This window comes from Oryzias latipes, chromosome 1, assembly GCF_002234675.1.
Source record: "Oryzias latipes chromosome 1, ASM223467v1".
In the NCBI taxonomy this organism is placed as follows: Eukaryota; Metazoa; Chordata; class Actinopteri; order Beloniformes; family Adrianichthyidae; genus Oryzias; species Oryzias latipes.
The window spans coordinates 3,046,252-3,072,699 of NC_019859.2; the positions used below are offsets into that span (position 1 = coordinate 3,046,252).

Below are 26,448 nucleotides of genomic sequence, written 5' to 3' on the forward strand. Positions count from 1 at the left end.
AAGCCAAAAAAAAAAAAAACCGTCAGGATCCATTGATGATACTGCTTGCAAAGTTTAATACATCACTATACAATTATTTTGAAGCAACAAAACTCTTAAAAAAGTAAATTTAGAAGTACAGTACACCCAGGTTTGTACATATGTGCCTCAAGCATTCATGTGATTTCTTAGAACTCAGGTTTGTGTTAATATATATATATACTGTCTGTCTTCATATACGCCATTATGATACAGAGGGAACCAGGCTACAAATGTTAACTTTATTTTTTAATCTCATATCAATAACAGGCCACTGTGGAAATGTAGACATCATACAGTCAAGTCTTGTGTGGAGCCCATCCAAGAGGCTTAAAGCGACATGTTACATGCTTTGGCTGTAAAACAAACTGCTTGCAGTAAGAAGAATCAGAAGAATGGTTTCCATCTGCAGAATATACACACAGACATTTGTACATGTGGGGTTGATTTCCGGAGCTTCACGTTTTGCTGTGTGGAGTAAAGGAGGCGGAGGAAGAGCGGGGAAGCGGCAGTTCCCACGTTTTCAGGGGATGGAGAAAAGCGAAGAGGAGATTAAAAAAAAAAAAACGAAAGAAATGTTGCAGAAACACCTTCACCGCATTTTCCCAGAATCCCAGGAGCGGCGTTTGGAATATGGAAGACAAAATGCAGGGGAAACCCAAAAACACACGCATACCCTTCATTATTTCTAAGTCTGTCTGAAGCAGCAGCCTTTGGCTCATGTTCGTCTTCTCCTCACGCTGAGGTTCTTAATGGCACGGCGTCCTGTCGCACACCAACACTCCTCAGCATCAAAGTTCAAGTAAAACACCAGGCAGCTGCTGACCTCAGCTCAACGCGGGCGCTGCAGCCGGATCGGGCGTCCAAGCAAATGTCCTAAGGTGAGCCGTTCAAAGAGACGTTAAAAGAAGAAAAAAAACCAACAGAAGATTCACCAGGAAGCACCCGAGCGAGAGTCCTGCAACACGATCTGCAGCAAAGCAACGACTCCACTGCAGGGCGGCAAATAAAAACCCTGATTTAGTCCATTTTCATGCAGAAAACAAGAGCTAAACTTGTGCCTTTGTGCTGTAACTCGAGTCATTTCTTCCAGTTCTGCGGGATGTTCGAATCGGAGCGAAGCTTTGGCGTTGCGCCGACGCCGCTGCCCCACATCCGGATACACGGGGTCGCAGCGAGAGCGGAGGAGGAGGAGGAGGATGATAGAAAGCACGACGCGAGCTCAAAGATCTGAGATCAAGAACAATTCAAGTAAGGCAACATGTTGACATGATGGAATGGATGCTGTGGTGGTGGTACAGTGATGAGGGCTCAGCTCCAGGTGATGCAAAGCTTCACTGTCAAAACCAGCACTGAAAACCTGAAACGGCCTAAAAGTCCCATGAAGAGACACCAGCCGCTTCCTGCGGAGCCGCCGTCAAAAGTCCCGCCCTCCTGAGGTGATCTGTAAACGTCAGTGCAAATGGAGAGTGGAAGAAGTGGCGGCGCCGCTGCGGTTGGCAATTTTACTCACATTCAGCCTGATCTCATTAGAAACTCTGTTTTCAGGCAGAAAAATACCAGCGGATTCATGAAAAAGAGTCCTCCTGGCCGCCCCGTCCAGCTGCCGGGGGAGCAGAAGGAACGTGGGCGGTGCTACAGATCGGCGTGGGACCCCTGCTCGCAGGGTGGAGGAGGCTGAAGCTTGCTCAGACATGGAGGGGGGAGGCTCATGGTACGGGATCTTCCAGTCACTCCAGAGCAGCTCCCGAAGCCCGTCTTGGTTCCGGCAGGTCCAAGTTGGAGGTCCAGCGACCCCCGTTTATCAGTCACAGTCGTCGGAGGGGTCACTGAAGGAGAAGAGAGGACGTTACCACCGAGCAGAGCGGCCGCCGTGCCGCCCAGAGGAATTATGGGAGGCAAAGGCAGCAGGAGCAGTGAGGACGAGAATAAAGATGGAAAGGGCACGAATGCGGGCAGCGCAGACCCCCCCGCCTCCGTCGCCACCCATGGATCCTCCCCCATGGCTTGAGGCAGATGAGAAGGCAGAAAAGAAGGAGCGAAGGAGTGCAGAAGTGTCGGGGGGAAGGCGGGGAGGCACTTACTTGTCCTCTGCGTTCTCGGGGAAGCCGGCGGCGGCCAGCGCAGCGCGGTACTGCAGCAGCACCCCCCGCACGCTCTTCACAAACCCCTTAGAGAGCGGGAAGAGCGGGAAGCCGATGTCGGGGTAACCGCTGCCCTCGGGGAGGAAACTCCGGTAGCTCTTCCTCCGTTTCTTTGGTCGCACCGTCGGCTGGCTTCCTGCAGACGCCACTCCCCCAGCGGGGCCCGAGCCCGCCTCCGAGGCGCCGCTCCGGACCGCCGCCTTGCTGTCCGCAGACAGGTAGCTGCTCCCCTGGGTGCTTTCGTAGTCCGAGGTGTGGCTGAGCTCCTGCTGAGCCGCGGGGCAGGAACTCTGCCACGAGTCCTCCAGCTCCTCCTCTATGATGCTGCTCACGCCGGCGCCAGACAGCGCCTCCCCCCCGAGCTTGCTGGGGCTGCTGTGGGCCACGGGGACGGACCCCGCGGGCAGCTGCTCCTCCACGGATGAAGCTCTGTCCCTAAAGTGGTGACTCCTGCAGGACGAGTGGCTCCTCTCCGCAGCCTCGTTCAGCTCAAGCCACGCCTCCAGGCGGTGCACCAGCCGCCAGCCGCTGGACACAAAGTGGTCCCGGATCTCCTGCCTGAAGACCTCCACGGGGTTCTGGAGGAGCTGCGTCATGGACTGAACCATCTTGATCAGAGCCATCTCGTTGTAGCAGCGGCTGTTCTCGTAGCCCTCCTGCAGACCTCGGTCGCTGTCGAAGCCGGCCTCGTTGTAGTACGGCTCGTTGACCAGAATGAGGCCTACGCACACGCACGCACACACACAAACACACACAAACACACACATGCATGAGACTCCAGAACGGCTCCAAAAGCAGAGTGTGGAGTGCGGCTAACCTTGTATGGAGATGAGGACCTGCAGCAGGCTGGACTTGCTGGTCCACCTCTCTGTGCCCTGAAACGCAGCACCCACAAAGCCGTCAGGGTGGGTTCAGAGGAGGAGCTACGAAGACCCCCCCTCCCCCCGCGCGCTCACCTTGCCGATCCAGGTGCCGAGCAGGCTGACGCAGACCTTGCCGTTGTCGTAGAGGTTGGGGTTGAGGCGCCCGCTGCACTGGGACAGGTACTGGAAAAGGGGCGGCACAGCGGGGTAGATGTTGGGCAGCTGGATGTCGAACAGGAAGACGCCGTCCTCGTACGGCGTCCGGGTCGGCCCTTTGATCAGAGCTGAAAACAGGTCCTGCACCGCGGAAAGAAATGAACCGAGCGACTGATTGTCATGGAAGATGTGCAAGTGGTTCTCCAGACTTAAAATAATCAAAAAGGTAAAAACAAGACGTCTAAATCTGAATCATGTTAACCCTTCAACACCTGAGCTTTAGCTCCAGCGTTAACGTGTTTTGAATGACCGTAGCTCTTCATCTGTTGACGCCATTGACGTTATTTCAACAGAATCTGAAAGAGTAAATGAGGATAATCCATCCATCCATCCATCCATCTTCCTCCGCTCATCTGGGTTGGGGTCATGGGGCAGCAGTCTAAACAAAGATGCCCAGACTTCCCTCTCCTCCCGAGGTGTTCCCTGTCAAGCAGGGAGACCTAGTCTACCAGCGTGTCCTGGGTCTTCCCGGGGCCTCCTCCCAGTGGGACATGCCCAGAACACCTCCCCAGGGAGGCATCCAGACCAGATGCCCAAGCCACCTCTCCTGCTCTCAGCCCCCCTACGGAGGACCTGGTTCTTTGGGTCATGACCCCAGAGCTCATGGCTATAGGTGAGAACTGGAACGAAGGGGAAATTCAGAGTTATGCTTTCTGGCTCAGCTCTCTCTTCCTCAACAACAGACTGACGCCAAACCATTCTGCCCGTCAATCTCATCTCTTCATGCTTGACCCCCCCACACACACACGGGGCAGGAACGCCCCACCCCCCCACAGAGGATAAACTAACTTTCTGCATTAAACTGGCCTCAGACTCGGCCACAGAATCCACTGGAATTACAGTAATAGCGGAAACGGCTAAATCTAGCTCGAATAGCGTGTCACTTCATGTCACCGACGACGTTTCCGGTGTTAAAGGGTTAAACCAGATTATTATACAAGTTATTTACATGCTGGAACATTAGAATCAAATCATTTTTCTAGCTAAAGACACACATCAGTTGCACCCAAACCATCACTCTCCCACCACTATGCCTGACAGTTAATATAAGGTTTTCTTTTGCGATACCAGAACGGTAAAGACGCCCACCATGCGGTCCTCAAAGGTTTTGACCATGATGCCGTCTGGCAGCGACGTCGCCAGCAGAGCCATTTCCTTCCTCACAGTGCTGAAAAACTTCTTCGCCTCCGCCGGCTGGAACTCCATCTTCTTGAAGGAGTGCGTTTCTGTTGGAGAAGAAAAATAACGATCAGGCAGATCCGGTTTTTGGTGGGAGAGTCCGACCTTACCAGAGAACCCACGGGCGGGTTTGACCAACTGTTTCATTCACTGAGATCAGAGCAGAATGAATAAACCCAGTTTATCTTCTCTGGTTTTGGTAAAAACCCTCAGCTGCTCACCTGGAGCCCACTCCAGCACTGAGAACACCTCCCCCTTGGCGCTGGTGAAGGTGACGCCCGGCTTCCCTCCGCTCTGCTGGCACAGCACAGGCGTGTCGCTGAGGAACTCGCTGGGCCATTCCTGTCCTCCGCCCGGCGTCTGCAGCTCCTGCTGCGGCTTTTCCTCGCCGCCTCTTTCTGCCTGAAAACCAACACCAGTGAGCGGGTTGAAGCCGACCGAAGACGCCGAGCTGAAGCGTAGAACACCTGCCTCGGCCCCTCCGACTGCCTCCACCACAGCTTCCATCTTCTCTTCCTCCACGATGGCCACGTTGTCCAGCGTCTTCCTCAGGTTCTCCTGCAGCTTCTTGATGTCGTCCAGGAAGCGCTTCTCCTTGGTGGGTTTCTCTGGGGCTGCCGGCGTCACAGAACTCGGTACGTGAGCCGTGGTGGCAGGTTCAGCAGAGGTTGGGGAGGTTGGCGAGCCGCCAGTCCACAGCTGCTCCACAGTCATGTTCTTCAGGCTTTCCAGGATCTTCAGAGCCTCTTTTAACTCTCTGAAGCCTCGAGAGGAGCCATCTTTGCCGGGCTTCTCTGCTCCGTTGACGGCTCCCCCTGGAGTGGTTCCTAAATGTTTATGAGAAATGACTAAATCCCTTCTAGCAGAGGTGTACTTCCTCCTCACAATGTCTCACCTCCTCCAGAAGCTGGGCTGGCTCCAGATCCGTCCTCCTCTCCAGGAGCTCCTTTACTGGGGCTGGTGACGCTGGCTTTGCTGCTCTCCTGCGGGGGGATGATGAATGTCGCGGAGCCTGTTGGAGTAGGGGTGGGGGTGGCGGTGTCGGCTGTGTCGGCATTGTTGGTGTCCTCGGTGGTCAGACCGTTGTCCGTCTCCCAGCTGTCGCTCTCGTCCTCCCACTCCTCCGTGGAGAGAACGCTGCTGGTCTCCTCCACCGAGTCGTAGTCCGTCTCCTCGATCTCAGACTCCACGTTGTACAGATGCTGTGTGAGAAGCTCGGACCATCAGAGGAGCTCCTGCTTCCAACGCCTGATGCTCCATCGACACTTACCTGCGGCAGCACTATGGTCTTTGAGTTGTCTGCCCACACAACCTCCACTTTGCTGCTCCCATCCACCCGTGACACCTGTCCAACCGACGTCTGTGGAAGGGTGGAGACCACTGTCAGCGACACATGATTCAAAGATACACAGACTTATCTCATCTCTTTCAGCTTTACGACACAATTTATCTCCAAAACCAAACTACAGAAAACACACATTTATGCAGATGACACTCAGATTTATTTGACTCTGGTCAGAGAAGGTGGAGTCTGTTTAAACTTCACACCATCCGGTTTGCTGAACGTTCTCACTGCACTTTGCTGAAAGCAAACCAAACCATCTGGAAAACATCACGCCATTGCACCTGCTGCTCGTTTGGGGGCAGCGTTCCCTTAGCCCTTGTGCTATCTTAGATGACCCCCCCCTTACATCGACGTGTTCTCCCTACCAGGACAAAGGTGGATAAAGGTGGAAAGATTTTATGTAATCCATGGACACCAGTGAAGATCACAAATCATTGAAGAAAAAAGGTTCAGGGCACTGTCTAGTGGGTCTAGATGACCCAACTCCCAATGTTAAAGTGCCTAGGATAGCACAAGGGGTTACAAACAACTGCAAAGCCAAAAGTACGGCTGTAACAAGTATCCGAATATTTGGATATTTGCGATCTGTTCTAGAAAACCAGAGTACAAATATTTGTCGTTTAAGATCGCTGATTTTCAATCTTTATAAATATAATAAAGTTAATAGAAAATATGCTTCTGGTAATTATCATTTTAAAATGCAGACTAATGGATTTTAAGCATAGAAACTAAATAAACCAAACGCACAGAAGATTTTCAAACTAAAGTAAAGTTTCTTTAATAAATATTTTTTGTGTGTAGGATCATGGGACGCATGTGCTAATGGACAGAAGGGGGGAGAGAGTCTTTTTGTTTATACGTATAAAGCGCTTTGAGCTGCACAAAGTATGAAAAGTACTTTAATAAACAAGGTTTAATTTGTTGGTTTTAATTTTCAAAGTAAAGCTAACAAGTGTATTTTGTGGATTTAAAAAAAAAGACAAAAGTTCAATTTAGTAAAAAAAAAAAAAAAAAAGGTTTTTATTTTAGAATATAGTCAACAATTGAAATTAAAAAGAATGAATATGAAATTAAAAATATTACAAAAATCTTGTAATCAATGATGAGACTGTCATGGTGGAGAATCCGTACCAGAAAGTCAAAATGTTCATCCAAAGTTCTGGGACTTTTCTGAAGCCTCATGAAGCATCGAAGCCTTTCATCCAATTGCTTCACTCCAGCACAAAACTATTGGAGCTTCATTTGCTTTAGCAGAACATCTACTGGAGCCTTAAGGATTCCTACCACTGTCAAAACTCGCAACAAATTCCAAACAACTTCCTGAATTAGTCCTGTGGCACAAACCTCAACTGCCTTTGATTTCTTACCTGATTTTCACAGTCGCTCTGTCTGTTCTCAGAGTTCCATATCCGGATCACAATGTCCGTTGTGCGAAAGTGGAAATCGGGATGATCTGCGATGTCGTACACGCTGACGTCCTCCTCCACACCCAACACCTGCAGTTAAAGAAAACAGAAGTATTACGGCGCCGTCAGCTCGTCCTCGTCCGCCGCAGACGCGCTCGTCCTCCACGCTGACCTCCACATCATCACCGGTGGAGCAGAGTTTGATCCACTTCACCACACACGTTCTGCCCCGGTGGTCGCCTGACTGGATCACGCCGTACACCCCGGGGTCCTGCAGGGCCTGAGCTGGAGAGAGAAGGCAGACGCAGATGTTGAAAAGAAAGAATATGGATTCACATGATTACAAACACACACAAACAAGGGATTTCAGAATCATTTTTATGGAAAGATTTGGTCAAATTGGTCAATAAAAACGATAAGGAAGGAAATAAAGGAAAAAGATAAAAACAGCCAAGAGGCAGAAGCTCGGGGGATCGCTTCTACAGGATTCTGTTCGCCGAGGCAACTGGACCGCAGAAAGTCCTTCTGGAAACTTCTTCTAGACCTCTGAAGTCCCGTTTCCCTGAAGAGCAGAATCCTGCGAGCACTGGCAAGCAGTCATGTCTGAGAAGTTCTCACGCCGTTTGTCCACCACGAAGTCTCCGGGGCAGAACTCGTGGCTGTCCAGGTGCTGGATGGGAATGAGGTCGTTGGATCGGATCCCCTTCTCCACCCGCCCGTCCTTCCACATCACGTCAGCCGTGGTCTTTGTGGACACAACCTCCACCGCCACCCTGAAGAGAGAAGAAGAGCAAAATGATCCCAAAAGACACAAAAAGATGCTGGATGCTTCCATCAACAAAACTACACGGAGAACGTGTGATCTAAACCGTCCAGAATAAATGCAAACATAGAAAAGTTGCTTGTTTTGGAACAGAAAAACATTCAGACAGATTCGATGATCCACGTTTCTCGACTCACCGGTCTCCTGGCTTAAACTCCCGAGAGAACTTGGTCCTCTTCTTCTTGTGTTTCCTCTTCAAATTGCGGATGGAGAGCGGGATGCTCTTTTTGCGGTTGGTACCCAGACCGCCGCTTTGCGAGGAGGCGGTGGAGCTCGCCGATGATGTCAGCGAGCTGCAGGAAAACACAGGAAGCTTTTAAAGAAAAGAGCAGCTTCAGAAAGAAAGAAAAGAAACACATTCATGAATAAAAGTCACATCCATCATAGCTTTCAACCAGGAAATACATGCTTTCAGCTGTTTAACTATGATCAGATTTTTGTTCCTTCACTCATTACCGCCTCACAAACTTTATTTGCAAGAGGCTCAGCTGGAATTCACCAAAAACAAGAAATTAGGGATTTTATTTTAAATATCTGATTCTGATCCGAACAAATCAAACCTGATCTGGTTTGTTTAATGAGACGGAACAAATGTAATTGCTGAGTTTTTAGCTTGGAATAAAGAAATAACCATAAGTCTAGAGAACAGTTTTTATCCAACCGCAATAAATGTTTTCAATGTCGCAAAAAAAAATACAATTTTAAAACTGCAGCTGCAGAAACTGAGCAATGTGTTTTTAAAAACTTGCTGCATTGTGTTTTTTTTTAAGGTATATTTATTTTTATCACTCTCATTTATTTGAACACTGTGAAAAAACAGTGTGCATCAATGCCCTCTAGATTGGTAAATATAGACCACAATGCATTGCGTTTGAACAATTTTAGCGAAACAAATGTATTTAAATGTATTTTTTTGACAAACCATCAACGTTTTCATCATCAGAACACAGTGGATTCATAAATAATCGGCCCAAAACGCTCATTTCGGTTTGAGTTATAGATTTTCCCTTTAAGAAATCAGCGACGTCGTATTCACCATTTAAAAATAAATAAATAAAAGAAATGAGCATGGTAGTTAAAGTCCCACACCTAGGTGTCTGACATTTGTTCTCCGCATTTGACCCCACCCCTGGGGGAGCGGTGAGCTGCAGACACAGCGGCGCTCTGGAACCATTTGGTGGTTCAAGCCCCCAACCCATTAATGCTGAGTGTCAAGCAGGGGGGCATTGGGTCCCATTTTTAGAGTCATTGGTAAGACTCTGCCTGGGTTTGAACTCACGACCTTCCAGATACAGGGCGGACACTCCAACCACAATAAGGGGTTAGGGTGGGAGTTTGGACACAGCCATAGTACCCACCCACCCATCCATCCATCCATCCATGGGATGTCAGACTCCTGAGCCGTTTCTTCTTTGACTTCTGACTTTTATGGAGTCTTTTAAATCTCTTTTTTGGGGGGTTTTAACCTTCTGACCTAGAGGTGTGTAACTCCAGCACATCCACCACCCTGAGTGCTTTATGCATGCTAATAGAGTCGTGCGCGAATGTAATCTGCAGCCACTTTCACTGTGAGGGCAGTCCTCTTTTCCTTTGGGGTAATGAATTCTACTTGGATCCATCCATCCGTCCATAATAAACGCTGAACTAAACGGGACGCGGTCTGACCTGGTGTCGTCCGTGTCCTCTGCAGCCTCGTCGTCGGCATCCTGCTCCACGTGTTCGCTCGCCGCGTTGTTCGTGTTTTGAGGGTCCAGCTGGTTCTGGAGCGGCGCCACGGGCCCGTTGTTGTTGTTCGGGTGCTGCGTTTCCGCCGCCTCGGATTTGTGCTCACCTGGTGAAAAAACATGAACAAACGGATAAATAAAAAGCATCAACTTTCAGAATCAACAAACGAACAAAAGTGACTCCAGGTTCAGAGTCTAGAGAAGACGTTTCACATCCGACAAACAACAGAACCTAATAACAAAATTAAACAAACTGTCAGAAAAGATGTTTCAGCTGCGACGGATCACAGCGGAGCAGCTTCTGACAGTAAATAACTGAAATAAAGACAAACAGCAGAGTTTATTATGACAACAAGAATCCATCCAGTTCACAATAAGCTCAGACTGCTTATAGAAAGCATTTCTGCTTCATTCCTTTTAGCAATAATTCATCAAAATCCTAATTTTATGCGTTTGACGAAGACTGTTTACGTGCAGCAGGAAGACGTTGACAAACCGGCGCCTCAGAGCTTTAGGTTTTCCTATCAGACTGTTTTTAAAAATTCATTTCAATAGTTATTTACTGTGTGGAGATTTGGACTTGAGCATTTTGCTTTAAAGACACAGACTTTACAATAAACACAGCAAACATCCACGAATTGAACGTATTTTTAATCCATTTCTGTCAAACTAACTGAAAAGCTGAACGACAGAAAATCTAGAGTTCTGTAAAACTGTTAAAGTATTCAATCAATCAATCAATCAATCAGCAGCACGAATACGGACGTGGATGTTTCAGACATCAGTGTCAAATATGCTGCTTCTCTGTTCATCTGAGTTTTTTTGCATTAGAATTATCCATTTTTATGAAATTAGAGCAAAAGTTACCAGATCTAACATGACTTTATGTTATTTGAAGGCATTTAGCTGCAAAATTCAACAACGTACTCTGAATTAAACGACATAAAACGAGACTTTTATGCAAAAGTTATCAGCAGAAACGGCAATTCCTGTTTTCTTTGCTACTTTTGGTCAATGCAGCTCTATCCTGATTTATCCTCCAAAAAATAAAACATTGGCTTATTAAAAATAAAAAAATCCAAACATTAGAACGAGAAAAAGATCCTTCAGGACAATTATGCTTCCAGACCACAGCAGCGACTGGACAGGAACCGTCCACTGCATATGCTGGCAGAACCTAAAGAACCAGAAGAGCCCAGTTTATCACAAAACTGACCATCAGCTCAAAGCCTTGAAAAAGTTCTGCTACAGGTTTGTAAACTTATTGATAGTCCACAAACCCATCAGGGCTCAGAGTTCCACAGGAAGCAATCAGCTGGTGGAAGCGAGTCAGAACCCAACATTTTAACTCCTGTGGTGCACAAAGATGGAGGTTTTGTTTTAGATCCAAGTCCCGACCTAAAACGCTGATCTTTTCTGGTGCATCGGCACCTTCTGCACCAAAGCTTTCACTTCCACTCATTCTTTTGTCTTTTTAGAATATTTTTTTTTAAGCTGCAAAACTTTTTGCATTTCTGTGAAGCTCATCGAGTTGCCGCCTTCTTAGAAAGGTTGATGTCTCAGAAGCAACTCCGTTGTTGTCAGATTCAAAAATGAAACTGCAGCATCTCTCATCCGTGTTTCTTTTTTCTAAAACCTGCACTAACTTTTCTGCATGACCTAGAAAAGAGTCAGTGCTGACATGTCAGGGTTTGTTCTCTGCAGAAAGCCACACCTTGTGACTCCGCGTTTTCACTCTTCTTTCCAGAATCCTTTTTGAAGATCCATTTCAGCTGAAAGAGAAACAGAAAACAACGAGTTTGGAAACATTTAACCCCATCAGAAGAGTGTCCTTTCTGCACGGCTTGAACCACAACATCGAGTTTTAAACAAAACAACCAGACTGATTGTCTCTGGGCTCGAACCGCACAGCAAATCCCGCTGCACCACAGCTCACAAGCAGATGAGCAAACTAAATCAACCTTACTTACCATCACATCAATATCAGGTTTTAAGTTTTCTGAGCGTGAACTAACATTACAAATGTGTAGCAGTGTTGTTTCTATGGCAACCCTGCATCGTGCCTTATGCAATGCTGCAGCTCGCCCGTGAGCACAATTAGGACACTTTGGGAAACGGGTTTTATAATTTTATAATTCAGAGATCATTCTTCTGAACACGTTTAATTGAAAAAATAAAAAATTATCTAAACTAAAATTGTACTTTTACAGATTCTTGCAAGTCTCTAAAAAACGTTAATTTTTTTTTTTTTTCTATCTTGCAACAACGCCAAGTGTTTGATCCAAAGATTATTTAAGATGCTGAATAAATGATAACTGCCATCACGGCAAAAAATAAAAATAAAAAAATAGATAGATTTTGCTGAAAATAAGAGATGCTGCTGCAGCAAGAAAAAGAAAAATGTTGTAAATAAAAACAAAAATTCGACAAATGGAAGTGGATTATCGGGATCGTTTTTGGCCCGTGCTTCGTCGCGAGAAAAGGAGGAGAAAAAGGAAATGGGAAAGTAAATGAAAATGTTTGTGTTTTAATGCAACTCTGTGAACTTTTTAATGTGTTGTTTGGTTCGGCCACATAGCGCCAGGTTTAAAGGCAAATCTTCGGCTAACACGGAGAAACGCAGAGAAAGATGCTCACCTGCAGCTTTACTCCAATATTCAGCAGAACACAGATACAGAAACCTTTTTTTTTGCACCATTTTCTATTTTATTTGCAGCTTTTTTTTGGTGCTTTGTTTTGTTTGCAGGTAGTTTTTTTTGCACGCAATGGCGGGTCTCGGCCACCGCACACAACTCTGAGATGCCAAAGTGTGATTATCAGAGGAGCGTGGAGCGGCTAACGTCACGACAACAAAGCCAGACGGAAAACGTTGGACTTCAGACAAGGTTCTGTTCTAAAGAACAAAAAGAGTTTAAATCTTTATTTAAAAAAAAAAATGAAAGGGGCTGAATGTGGTGAACAGATGTACGAAAATTCATTCAAACGTCCATCTGATGGACAGCTTAGAGACGACAACTTATAGACCGCTAAGCTATTTTTTTGGTTTCTTTTTCGTGTGAACTGCAGGTTTGGTGCTAGCTTTGAATGATGCGATGAACTGTTTTCTGCGTTCTGTGGAAACGCCGGCACCTTTCGGGCAACAGGATCCTCGGGCAGAACGGAAGCCCCCTCGGGTCCTTCGCAGGTGATGCGCGTGGCGTCTCCCTTGGCAGGGAAGACGTAGAGCGCCCTCTCCCCCAACTGCCTCTGGGTGTGGTCGTAGTAGCCCAGTCGCCTCACCCTACGTGCAGTCAGGAAAAAAAGCTTTATGTTTTCTTTTTTTTCCTGTAGATTTTGGGTTTATGTGGAGCGTCTGGACCACAGGAATCGATCGTCAGACTCAAAGACGACCGCGCTGAGGAACAGAGGGGTTGGAGGAGCGTCACTGACCTCCACAGATGCTCCTGTGTGATGGTGGAGGGGGGAGGATACACACTGTCAGAGCCTTTGGGGGAGTAGCTCTTTGTAATCCAAGTCACTTTCAACTCCACCACCTTCACCTGAAAGAAGACAGTTTCATGAGTAACTCCACCCACAAAAAAACAGTTTAAAGTAAAATATTAAAAGAAAACTGGTCTTTTTCTAGTCCATCTTTCCTCTGGGGCCTCACCTCTTCAACAACAACCCTGAACTTGCACTTCCTGCTGAGGACAGGCTTGACTCCCGATAGCCACTGGACGTTAGAGAAGACTTTGGCGGGGCCGATCAGCACCTGACCCGGGTAAAAGCCGTACGCCTCGTCGAAGAACAAACCCTGAGAAAGAGACCAGTGACAAAAGCAGGAAGACAGGCTGTGAAGACGCACATGTAAAAACACTCTGCAGCTTCAGATTCACAACATGAAAGGGGAAAACCGGGAAACGTGGACCAACGTTTACATTTTTTTATTATCTCTTCATTTAGTTGTTTTCTATTTTGCACATTTCTTTTGCACATCTTTTTACCTGCACTGTTCTGTAAATAGCTTTTTAAATTATAATACTTTGATGTCTGTATTTATGCTACATTTTCTTGTTCTTGCTCTTTTTTAACTTAATTCTAAGTCTTTTTCCCTCTGCTGTCAGTTGCTATGGTGACAAACAAATTTCCCACGTGTGGGATCAATAAAGTATCTCTGGTTCTCTGATTCTGATTCTGAAACTGATTCCAATGCTCTGCGGATCACAGAGTCGGTTGTTGGTTGCTTTGATCTTTTGTTTATCGTTCTCTCTCTGCCCTTAAAACAACTTTATTGGAAACTAAAACTTTATAAATAAATGAATGCTGTGATTTATGAATTCCTGGATGGATGAACTGATAGGTGGATGAATGGAAAGATGGGAGGATGGATACAAAAATAAACGGAAGGATAGATGGACTGACAGGTAGGTGGGTGGATAGACAGATGGTAATTGGTTGGATGAATGGATGCGTAGATGGATGGATAAATAAATAAATGGAAGGATGAATTAATAGATGAAAGGATAGATTGATTGATATGTCGGTCATTAGATAGATGGGAAGTTGGTTGGATGACGGATGGACAAACGAATGGATAGACGGGTGGATGCAGAGTTGGTTGGGTGAATGTCTGGATGGATGGACACGAAATTGGTTGGATGAATAAATGAATGGATGCACAGATGGATGGAAGGATAGATTTCCACTTGATTAATTAATTAAAACAATAAAAAATGTCCTTTAATGTGAAATTGAACGCACAGAACACAGATAATAAAGCCTAAAAAGTCTCGACTTTTCTAAAAAGTCTTGACAGCAGTTGTTCTGGGGGGGAGAATATGGCGTTACAGATGACCAACAAGAGCGAGAAGACGTACCGAGTCACTGACATGTGGACACACGTCGTAAAGCTTGGCGCCGTCCTCCATACTCATGGAGCACCTGTAGGGACACGGAGGATGCGGCATAAGTGTGCGCTCTCACACAGACCGACGGGCATCCGCTAAAACACTCATCTCACCTGGCTCCGTTGGAAAGCTTGAGGATGATGTGATTGGTCAAATCGTAGACTTTCCCCAACCAGAAGTCAAAGTCAATGTAGTCGCCATACATGAAGGACTGAGAATAGAAGAAACTAAACTTTACAAACATATGCACACACAGGTTCTGCTTGTGTTTCACAATAAAAAGAAAAGAAATAAGAGATTACAATGTCATTGAAACTGTTCATCTGAGGCTGGTCACTATGGTTTGAGGATCTAAAGAGGGTTAGACATCGAGGTCTTCTATACCTGTAGTGTCAAATCTGCTCTCAGGGAAATCATTTATCATCTAAAGTTCAGATTTAGAGATGGAGAAACAGTCCCTGGACTCACCCAGATGTGCTGCAGCTCTTTGCTGTTGACTGGATACAGGATGCAGCTCGTGCCCACCAGTTTGACCGCACACTCGATGTCGATGTTGGTCACGATGCCGCACTGGTTGTCCTGTGGAGCAACACAGACACACGTCAACACAGAAACATGTATAACAGTTCGATCCCAAAACACAGAATAGAGGAGGCTTTCCTTCACAGAACGACAGGAAAATGAAGCTCAAATTGCTCCTAACCTCCCAGAAAAAAAACGTTTTTTCCTCTGATTGGTCCACTGATTAGGCCCCACCCACTTATTCACCTGGTAAACGTGTATAACAGGCATTTATTAAAACCTAAAGACTAAATAATAGCAATGAACTAGAACAAAACAAAGTTTTAGATGCCACATCTTCAAGGACTTTCACTTAGACTGCTTATTGTCTTTATATAAAAAACTATTAAAACTAGAGAAGAACAGGAGAAAAGAAGATCAGGAGAGATGGCACTTACATTGGAATTATTCCGCCTCACGATGTCTCTGATGACGAGTGACCGATCCTCCAGTTTCAGCTGGAAAACATGAAACACAGACATGAACGAAGCTGGAAGATTCGGGTTTTCCTCCACAGTTCAACAGCTTCATCTCCTTACAAAAGAGGAAGATGTTTAATCAACACTGACGAGTCGATAAACATCTTTTTTTCCCCCCCTTTCTTTTTAATTATTCATCACGTCATTGAAATGAGAATCTTTCTGTGAAACGGAGCATTTTTCAGCTGCAGCAGAAGCTGGAGGACAGAAACCAGAAGATGTTGGCCTAAACTCGGCTCCCAGGAGGACGGCCGGGCCGGTTCCCCTGAACCGGATGCTGCTGACATAAAAAAACCAACTCAAATGATGAGTTCTGGACCACTGACCAGCAAAATGCTGAACATCCGACCTTTAAGGCGTCTTCAGAGCCTGAAACCCTGGAACAGTCGGGCTTTTATAAAAGAGATAAAGTACCCATGAAGACTTTCTCACAATATGTTTTTTTAGGAGAAAAAAGGAGGTTCCTCTATGTACCACATAGAGCCTTCAAGTAGAACCTTTCCCTCTTAAAATCCATGTTTAAAAGCGACAAAACTGATAAATAGCTCTGGCCGTTCGTGAAGCTCCGTCGACCCGTTTTAGATCTGAATAGAAAGAGTTTAAGGGATTAAAGCTAAACTGCTGTTAAAATAAAACGATGTAATGAATCCAAACAAAGTGTGAACAAAAGGCAATTAACCCGTGTGCTATCCTATGGGGTCAAGATGACCATTGACGTGTTCTCCCTACCATGACAAAGGTGGAAAGATTTCATGTAATCCATGGACACCCATCTAGTGGGTCTAGATGACCCAACTCCCAATGTTAAAGTGCCTAGGATAGCACAAGGGTTAAAGGAGTAAAACTGTGTGTTTTTGTTTAATTAATGCTGTGAAGCGGATCAGAGAAAAGACAAAAAAGGTGAGACGCTGCAGCAAAAAAAAAAAAAAAGTCAGGCATTCACCTGGTTTTAGGCCTGCACAATACACCGCAAATTTATCGTTATCGCAATATCCAGCCATGCAATACGCATATCGCAAAAGACAGTGAAAATCGCAATAAATCGTAAACCTTAAATGTGTTAACACAACCTTATGGCAGCTTGAAGCATTTAACGAATCAAATAAATCCCTTTATGCATTTGACCAATCAGATGGAGGCCTATTATGTTAGATGTTTGTCTCCTATGTTGACGTCATTTGGAGTATAATTTTTAAACTGTTGCAATGAAATGGAAATTATGATTTTGGTTATATTGTTATTTGTTTATACAGTAAACCGCAAATTATACCGTTATCGCAATATTAATCTGTAATATCGCATATCGCGATTTTTCTTCATATCGTGAAGCCCTACCTGGTTTAAAATCTTTCTACCAAAGTGATGGACGAAAAATGTTGATCTTTTGAAGTATATTCCAACAAAAGCTGACAAAAACACATACTTTGGTTTTAACCAAAACTTCAAGAAAATTAAACTTTTTGTGTCTTCTTCCAAGTTAACACACAAAAAAATCCTTCATTATTAGAAGTTAAACCAGCCAAAGTTCATGTAGATCTCCTCTGTTTTTTTCTTTGGTACTTTCTGAACAGAAAAGCTTCTATTCTTGCCAGAGTCTGTTAAATCCTGCAGTCATGGTCTTTCCAATGGTCAGACGGTTCGATTCCGAATGCATCCCTCTCTTTTGGTTACAGTTTTTCACGACAGGGAGCTTCAGCAGGGATGTCAAAGTCGACTTTAACGCCCACCGCGGCCGCCTGCTGCACACAGAGACGCCGTGGATCTGGATGGCGAGCAACAGGAAGACAACTACAGACGAAAAGCATCCCTTTGTTTCTCCATGCTCACTTCAGGCTCCATGAAGCCTCCAAACTCTCTGCACCGCTGCTGCACAGAGGTTCATAAATCTCTGCATGCCAGCTGCAGAGATTTATGAACCTCTTCAAAACCACAGTTTCTGACACACGGACGCCTTCAACGCCACTTTGAACAAGCCAAACATGCAACGTTTATGCCGATAACTAACCAACACGTCACGCCAACCGTTGCTATGGCTCTCACACAGCGTACAGGGAGGGGGTCTAACGGCAGCGGGGGCGTCCGACCTTGGCCGCTCCTCTGTGAAGAAGAGCCCGGATTGATTCCACAAAATCGATGGAGGACAGTGTTTGCTTTGACATCCAGGCCCAATTAACAAGTTTTAATTCAGGAGCAGCACCAACGAGGAAGAGGAACCGAGAGCTGCAGCATGAAGCCACGCCTCTTTGCACGGCTCCACATTTGTGTTTACCTTAAAAAAAAAAACACAGATCTGAGGGTAAAAACCAGCAGGTGAGGATACACAATTAACACATCACACACACACTCCTGATTACAAACACAAAGAAGGAAACTCCACCCACAGAGACAGCAGGAACCAATCATTCCTTAATTATCAGAACTCCTCTTTCTGCTCGCCATGATTCTGTTCCGTCAATCTCGTGTTGTTGTTGGTCAACAAACCCTGAAGTGTAATGTTACTGCTGCTCATGTGACCGATCAGAGGACCAATCAGAGGAGCCGGGCCTCCTGCATGTTAGCGATCAAGAGTGACGTCATCCATAGAAAATTGCCTTCTTCCAGCTCCAACCAAATTTCACAAAACGGACATGTTGGAGCCAGACGACGTCGGTAAGCCGTGATTGGTCCGAGTCAGTGTTTCTATGGCAACCACTCTCGCCAATCAGGAGTGAGCTTGTTAGAAGGCCACGTCCCTACCACTTTAAAGCAGGCAGCACAAATTCTATCCAGCGTTTTTGAGCGTCGGACAAAGAGGGGCAGCAGGCTCCACCCCCTTTAAGTAAGGCATCTGATTGGTCAGATTATAGCTTCGCTAAAAAATAATTAAAAAAATCTGGATTGATGACAATTTTTGAAGATGTGGTCACAATGGATATTCAGTTTTAATCATTTACAACAAATGGAGATGATGGATATATCTCTATATATCTCTATCTATCTATCTATCTATATATATATATATATATAGATATAGATATATTTATAGATAGATATATCTATAGATATATATATATAGATATATATTTTACTTCCCTCCCTCCCTAATAAAGCATCCACTGTTCCTTGTTTTGTGTCTTGCTAGACAATAAGTTATGTTATTGAAAAAGAAAAGAATTGCTGAGAATGGACATATGAGTCAGGGGTCCAAAATTGGCCTCAAGTGAATTTAAATGTTTTACAACTTTTTCAATGCTCATAAATAAAATTTTGAGGGGAAAAAAATCTGGATTATCAAGAACATGTTAAAAAAATGTATCAGATCTTCGTTCATTCTAAACCCGTTTTGTCCCTTTCTGGGTCATGGGGTTGCTGGAGCCTATCCCAGCCACTAATGAAAGAAGTCAGGGGACGACCTGGACAGGTCACCAGTCTGTTGCAGGGCCACAATCACACACACATGCCAACTCAAATTCACACCTATGGACAACTTAGAGTAACCATTCAACCTATGAAGCATGTTTTTGGACGGTGGGAGGAAGCCGGAGAAAACCCACGCGTGCACGAGGAGAACACGCAGAACAACAATGCTTCCTCTGACCAATAGAATGACCGAGTAACAGCTGTTTATTTCTCCAAAGAAGTCCATGGGATTTTGGCTTCCTGGAGTCACTTCCTGTTTGGAACGCCGGGGTCACTCCGTCCAGTTCTCATATACAGTCAATGGTAATGTAATTAGCCAAAAGGGCTCATTTAAATATGAATGAAAACGAAGCAAGCAGGAGCTGCTGAGTAACTCTTCTCTGATTGGCTGGACCAAGACGGCACTTCCTGAACAAACCTTATGATTGATTTTCAATCCTTCCACACTTGTATTACCGTTTTCCTACCAACACAATTTATGTTCAATCGTCCAACTACTATTTGCATTGAAGTCATAACACAGGACAGCATCTTCCAACATGCAGACTAAAGCGTATTGACTAAACATGAAGCAGGAAGACTGCAGCTCCATCTAAATGAGAGCAGGCCTTTTAAGAGCAGAATGCACAGGGGAATGACGAGGACGCAGCGAAGTCTCCTCCGTGTAATTTGAGACATGGAACCAGAAAACGGAGGGGAAAAGGAAGATCTGGAAGACGCAAAGTCGAAGTTTAAGGAGGGGCAGCTGGGGGGGGGGGGGGGGGGGGGGGGCCAAAAATCAAGATGAGCAGCCAAAGATGAGGCAGGAGCGTCTGCTGCCGCCGCCGCCGCCACTCCAACAAGTTAGTGATCAAAGAAAAAAAGATCCCCCAAAGAAGATGGGAAGGAGAGGGTTGAAGAGCCAGAAATAGACAAGAGAGCTGCAGATGGATAGAAAACAAGTCAGGGAGGGGGCAGATGGGGTAAAAAGGAGAGTGCAATCTCCCCACTGGGCAGGAGCAACACTGCAGAGGAAAAAGGGGAGGATCAGAAGATGAGAGAGGAAAAAAGGAAAGAGGGCTGGCAGGAGGAATGCAGACACACATGGATGCACTTTGCATGTAAAGTCACTGTACATACATGCACGAACACCTAGTCAGCAGCACATGACATCACTCCAACACTGGTCTGCTGGAACTCACGGCTGAGAGCGGTCAGTCCGGTAAGGGGTCAGCGAGGGAGGGGTAATGAGAAGGTGGAGGCACAGAAAATGGGTGGTTGGAGAGAAAACAGAAGGCGGACTGAGAGGACGACATTAACGAGAAGAGCCGTTTATGGTGAGGAGCTTCTGCTACACAAGGGGGGGGGGCACCCCTAATGTGGAGGTTAAAAGGCGGAGACATCCAGCCATCACCTGCAAGTCTGCCTTCCTCACTAACATCAACAACAACAGTCTGAGATGGTGTTCAATTATAAAAGTATAAAACAAAGGGGAACACTTTGGACTTCCTGTTTGAAGCAGGTTAAAAAAGTTAGATCAGTTCACCGGGTAACCACTAGGTGGCTTGTTCCTTCTCACTACAATGTCAAGAAACAAAATTGCAGTTGCTTCCAAAACTTTTATTTTTCTTCTTACATTTGTTTTTACTTTAGGTTCTGAGAAAGATTTTTTCATTTTCTCTGCAGGTCAAAAACATCAGAAAATCCCCCGTAACGGTTTTGAGAACGACGGCTAAAGGCAGTTGGCCCGAAGGAGCCGTCAGCATTTCAAAACAGAGCATTGACAAAGCAACTCAACATGAGCCGAAACGAGAGCATTTCATGCGCCTGCCACGTTACCATGGCAACCATCTGTTAACGAACCGTCTCATCACTTCCATCAACTCCTAATGGCTTAAATCACATCAGCATTTAACTCAGTTTTCCCCTTTTTCCACCCTTATTCAGCAGGTGGCTTCTTGCAACTTCAAGTTACGTTGCCACCGACTTCAACTTCTGTCAGTAAATATATTCTCTAATGGGGTGAAAGTTCTCGAACTTCATGAATTTATTTTGAAATTAGGGTAGAAAATGGGTTTGTCGGCTGGATCAGCAGGTGAGTGGGGTCATTTGGACCCCACTAGACAGTGCTCTGAACCTTTTTTCTTCAATGATTTGTGATCTTCACTGGTGTCCATGGATTACATGAAATCTTTCCACCTTTATCCACCTTTGTCATGGTAGGGAGAACACGTCAATGTAAGGGTGGGGTCATCTGGACCCCACGAGATATCACAAGGGTTAAGAATTCGACTGGGATAAGACGAGATAGCACAATAACCAATTTGTCTGAAATTCGTGACCCTTTCAGAAAGAAAGGGGTTTGATGACTCGTTGAGCCAAGATGGCGTCTGTTTTTCTACCATTGAGCAAAAATAAAGAATGAAGTCATCGGCTGTGTCCGAACTCCCACCCTAAACCCCAAACTGTTAAAAAAACGATGCAGTGCGGGATTTGTTTAGTGCAAAAATTGTTCCAACGCAATGCATTGTGGTCTGTATTCGCCAGCCTAGTGAGCATCGATGCTATTATTGATAAAACCCAGGAACAGAAAAGCAAACATTACAAAAACTGAACACTTCATTTCCACATACAGCATCCTGCTGGTTTTGCAGACATCCTGACTGCTGCTGATTACCTGGATCAGGTGTATTTAGGGGTGTCTTTTGTTTTATTGGTATTAAAATTAAAATAAAGCTTCCTCCCACTGTCCAAAAACATGCTTCATCGGTCAATTGGAAACTCTAAATTGTCCTTAGGTGTGTTGGCAACAATCCACCTTTTACTTACTGTTTTGGTTTAATGTGATTTTATTCGAGGAAAAACTGCCGATTGAATCGGTCAAGTTGGTGTCAAAGTAAAGGATTGCGTCTCCCAAACTTGATCACATCAGACCAAATCAACACTGGAGGAGCTGAGACTTTTATAGAAACGGTTTAATCCCCTTTCTTACATTTCAGACCACGTTCAGGATCTCTAAAGGGAGGTCCAGTTTCACCAAGTCTGTCAAACGTAGATGAACCTTCACGGCCGTGTCCAGAAGATCTCATTCCCACCGAGAACTCTTATTTTTCGCCCGACAGCGAGATTTATCTTCATTTGGTTCCTTGGAAAAGCAGCTAAAAGCTGAAGAACGCCACCGCTGAGGTGCAACATTTCCGTCTTCCTGGAACAAAGTGTTTCAGTTTTATTGCTTCCCCTTTAAGGGCAACGTGATCAGGAGGAGGACGTTTCCATGGTAATTGGTTTTAAAGCTCAGATGGGTTTGGTCAAACTTGAGTCTAATCTGGAAAAATCTCAGGAATCTGCTGAAAATCTAAAATTATGCTTTAAAAAAAGGACAACACAGAACAAATGTTCAGACATTGTTTATGGACTGCAGCTTTAGCTTTGTCCCGACTTTTGTTCTGAACGGACCAGAACTTTGCTCATTTAGCTGAAGGGACAAAGGAAAGCATGAATGGACCTGAAAGCCTCTTCTGGAGTCATCCTCAGTCAGTGGTGAGTCGGCGCATCACAGACCTGTTCTGTTCGACCACAGAGTTCAACCTTCGCTCTGAAATGTATTCTATTTTCATTTTAACGTTCTTCTGCAGATTGGACAACCGAACGTCTTCTAGAACCATCCGGATCATCTGATCATGAAAGTTCAGACACAAAAGCAATTTACGTGAACGTTTGTGTCCAAACTTTCTTTGTTTTGGATCAAATCAACCAAACTTCTGAATTGAAACTAATTTAGCATTTTGGTATTTAAGTAATGAAAAAAAAATGTTTGATTGATCTTTGTTATATAACAACGTAAAAACGGTTTGAGCTCAATTCCGTCCATTTTCTAAACCCGTCCTGGTTGCTGCTGGGCGAAGGCGGGAACTCCCAGAACCGGTCGCCAGTCTGTCACAAAAACCACATACTCTCTGTCTAACACACCTAGAGTAACCAACCAATCCATGACCGTATTCTTTGGACGGTGGAAGGAGGTCTGAGAAAACCCACACACGCACGGGGAGAACGTGCACACATCCCAGCTGGGATTCGAACCGGGGGCTCGTCGCTGTGTGGCGGGAGCGCTAACCACTGCGACACAGCGCAGTTTGATCTACATATTTTGTGATTACTACTGGGAAAAAGGGCAAACTTTACTACGATGAGTCACGTTTTTCAGGTAGTTTATTGATCAGTGCAGAATTAACGTGTAATGTAGTAAAAAAAAATATTTTTTTCTTTTAAAAAGCGAAGGTTTTACTGAACAGGTGGGATATTAAGCATTGCCGCAAAAACTGTTTTAAAGATAAGTTAAAAGAGCAAAATACCTCAAAAGACCCAGACTACTATGGGTTAAAATCATTTGCAATAAATAGTTTATTTGTTTTTAAAGAAAGTAAAAAAATCTGAATCTTAAATGCACATTTGCTGAGTTTATGAGATTTGTTAAAGACCTGAGGATGAAGATATATCTAAAGTAAATTGAGCCCAAAACAGCATTTCTGAGTATTTCTGTATTTAAATCGCTACAAATCAGGACAGAAAAATGCCGTTCTGCTCCATTCTGATGCGTTTAGACAAACAGATCCATGAACGTCCTGATCTGGATCTAAACTACGATGCTGCTCGCCATTTCTGTTGCACGGCTAATGCAAGGTTGGAGGTGAGGGGCTGTAAGCTAGCGGTTGGAGCGTGTACACAAACCGCTCTCCGTTTGGGTGATGAGAAGAGGGGGTGGGGTTGCCCTGCAACAAAGGTCTCAGGGGAATGAACTCCTGCCGCTCTGTAGAAACTATGTCCGAACGAAAACTTTTGTTTTTTTTGGGGCTAAAAAGGGGATAATCATGATTAAAGACCACTGAGAAGGTTTAGAAAATAGTTCAAAAAAGTATCAGAGTGGGATTTTAAACAAAAAAAGGTTTAACGAGCTGTGTTTGAATAGAAATTAGAATCATACATGTATATGTCACTGAATTGAACTGGAGCTGATGTGTTATTTTGGCAGCATGATCCGCTCTTCCTTCATGGTCATGACGTTTCTGCAGGACGGTGTCACGAGGCCTGATGGAAGGTCATCTTCCACAGATGTTCACAGCAGCAGCAGCAGCATCCAGTTTCCACGGAGAAGCTGCTGCTGCTGCTGGTCTCCAGCCTCAGAGCCCGGTCACACCCTGCTGGGGAGGGGATGAGCTAACCGGCAGGTGTGCGGCTCCAGCGGACCCCCCCGCACCCACATGCCCGCTTCTTACCGGCTTGACAGCGCGGTAAACGTTGCCGCGAGAGCAGCGAGCTGCCCGGCCGCAGTCGGTTGGATCGGTCTGCGTTCGTCCGCAGAACCCTGATGGGCGCGAGGACCCGCGCCGCAGCGCTAGCTAGCTGCATGCTAACCAATTAGCCAGCTAGTTTCGATGTTTCCGGCAGATGGGTTAGTTAGTTCGTTAGTTAGTGGAGCGGCACCTTTGACTAGTAGTTACCGGGTTAATCATGTGACCACTAAACACAAATATGGAGGTTGAAATGTCAAAAAACATGAGCCCCGCAGCCCACCGACAGGACAGTCGCCGGCGCGGCTTACCTTTGTCTCCCTGATGTCCTGCTTGGCTCCTTCGGGGTACCACTGCACACGGACGAACCCCCTACCGAGGGGGCGACTCGGAGGGTCCGCCGCGCTCTCAGTGTCCGAGCCGCCGGGGACACGGCCGCCGCCGCCGCCGCCTCCCCCGTCCAGGCCACCGCCGCCGTCGTCGAGGTCCGAGTCCGAGTTGAAATCCTCCTCTCCGTGGATCATCCGCACGAGGCCGAACCGGACTGAGCTACGATACCGCCCCGAGACCAGGTCGTGGGAGAACAGCAAGCGCTGGGAGCCGTCCACGGTGGGAGACAGAGCCATGGATGGAGCCTCCGAACTCGGGCTGGCGGCGGGAGACAGGCCCGCTTTGGTTGAAGCCGCCGCAGGAGTTTCGCTCGTCTCGGCCGCCGCATGATCCGATGCTACGGGCTCCGCCATCGCTGCTGCTGCTGTCAAGGAGTGATGCGCGAGCGTGACGGTGGAGCGAGAAAAGCTGGAAGCTGCGACGCACGTGTTTACGTAGCGACGGAGAGCAGCACGTAACTGACGCAGGGGAGGAGGAGGCGGGAGCGAGGGAGGGGGTGGTTCCCTTTTTCACCACTAGGGGGCGGCGTCCGCCACAAATATGGAAGTTCATGAAGGAAGAGAACTGTTTCTTTTGTTTTTTTTTTAACAAAAAACGACCAAAAATAAATCATCACAGAAATGTTTATATTTTTTATGTTTCTCTGACATACATTAAAACAAAAGAAGTCTAAAACTATATTAAGGCAGTTTTAAGTTATTCTTGATCCCACCAGTACTAAAAAAAAACACTGTTGTATTATTTTTTTATTTTCAATTTGATTATGTTTCTTTTTAACTCTACACAATTTAAAGTTTTTTTCTCTTGATATAGAAGAGGTTTAAAGGTAGCAGAATAAGTTTTTAAAAGGGTAACCTGGACTCCAAAGAAAATTGTGCCTTTAACACGTTTTCATGGCATTTTCTGACGATAAAGGACATACATTAAGAAAATTAAGCAAAAAAATCGAATTTCTGGCTACTTCTTTATTAAAAACCATTGCAAATCAGAAGCAGATAAAACAATCCAGTTTGAAAAAGATTGTATTTGTGACGTAGAAAATAATGTTCGGCGGGCCACAAGCTTCCGGCTCTGCTCCATTCTGATGCATCCACTCGCAGAAAAATAGATCCACGAACGTCTTTGTTTTCCTTGTCTGAGCTGGAATCTGGATCTAAACTCTACAACTGGATAGCTCTGATATTGCTTGCCATTTTTGTTGCACCAGTTATGTTAGGACAAACAGTCCCGCCAACAACTCAGAGGTGAATTTCTAATAAATTCCTCCTACTCTGTAGAAACTATGTTCTGGAAAACGATTTTATTTTAGCTAAAAACTCCATATACATAATTAAAAACCACTGGGCATGCTTTGAAAATAGATCAGAAGATGATTGGCGTGCTTGAAGTTGAAGATTTTTCGTCTCTTAAAGGTTTTCTCAATTATGAATTGAAAATTATTTTTTACTTTTTATGCTTGAAACCAGTTTTCACAGATAATTTATCCATTTAATTTAGATTTCTACAGAAATCTCGACGATAAAAGCAGACGCGGTGTTTTTTATTTCAACTAATCTTATTTTTTGTGTGTGATTCTCTGACAACCTTAATCAACGAGAAGAACAAAAACATGTGTTTGCACTTTCTGCTGATGCAAGAAAAAATAAAAACTTTAATTTGGTTAAGTTCTGAACTGATCCAAGTTCTGAGCTCACATAAATCAGTGTTTTTTACTGCCAGAGCTCAGCCCTTCTGTATGGTTTATGACC

The 26,448-nt window shown here is 45.4% G+C and overlaps 1 protein-coding gene across 2 annotated transcripts; it reads right to left on the reverse strand.

Moving 5' to 3' along the window:
- Nucleotides 1-36: 36 nt before the first annotated feature.
- On the reverse strand, nt 37-25,124 carry ube2o (ubiquitin conjugating enzyme E2 O). Of its 2 annotated transcripts, XM_023954183.1 has the most exons (23): nt 24,622-25,124; nt 15,564-15,623; nt 15,073-15,183; nt 14,718-14,815; nt 14,575-14,638; nt 13,368-13,511; nt 13,148-13,257; nt 12,848-12,998; nt 11,433-11,490; nt 9,660-9,825; nt 8,132-8,287; nt 7,790-7,944; nt 7,344-7,456; nt 7,133-7,261; nt 5,691-5,780; nt 5,316-5,622; nt 4,888-5,247; nt 4,642-4,818; nt 4,331-4,467; nt 3,119-3,322; nt 2,980-3,037; nt 2,103-2,883; nt 37-1,847 (listed from the first exon to the last, which is right to left on the reverse strand). In XM_023954183.1, the coding sequence occupies exons 1-23, from the start codon at nt 25,051-25,053 to the stop codon at nt 1,823-1,825; spliced, it is 4,086 nt and encodes a 1,361-aa protein (XP_023809951.1). In that variant the 5' UTR covers nt 25,054-25,124; the 3' UTR covers nt 37-1,822. The 2 variants fall into 2 exon arrangements, with proteins under 2 accessions (XP_023809951.1, XP_023809955.1); XM_023954187.1 differs by having other exon boundaries at nt 1,669-2,883.
- Nucleotides 25,125-26,448: the final 1,324 nt, after the last annotated feature.

Bases quoted from the DNA above. Each gene is read 5' to 3' on its own strand.
- ube2o (XM_023954183.1), bottom strand. From the start codon at position 25,053: ATGGCGGAGCCCGTAGCATCGGATCATGCGGCGGCCGAGACGAGCGAA. The intron at 7,945-8,131 runs GTGAGTCGAGAA...TTCTCTCTTCAG, and splicing joins GAGTTTAAGCCAGGAGACCG to GGTGGCGGTGGAGGTTGTGT. The intron at 2,884-2,979 runs GTTAGCCGCACT...GCGTGTGCGTAG, and splicing joins GGTCCTCATCTCCATACAAG to GCCTCATTCTGGTCAACGAG.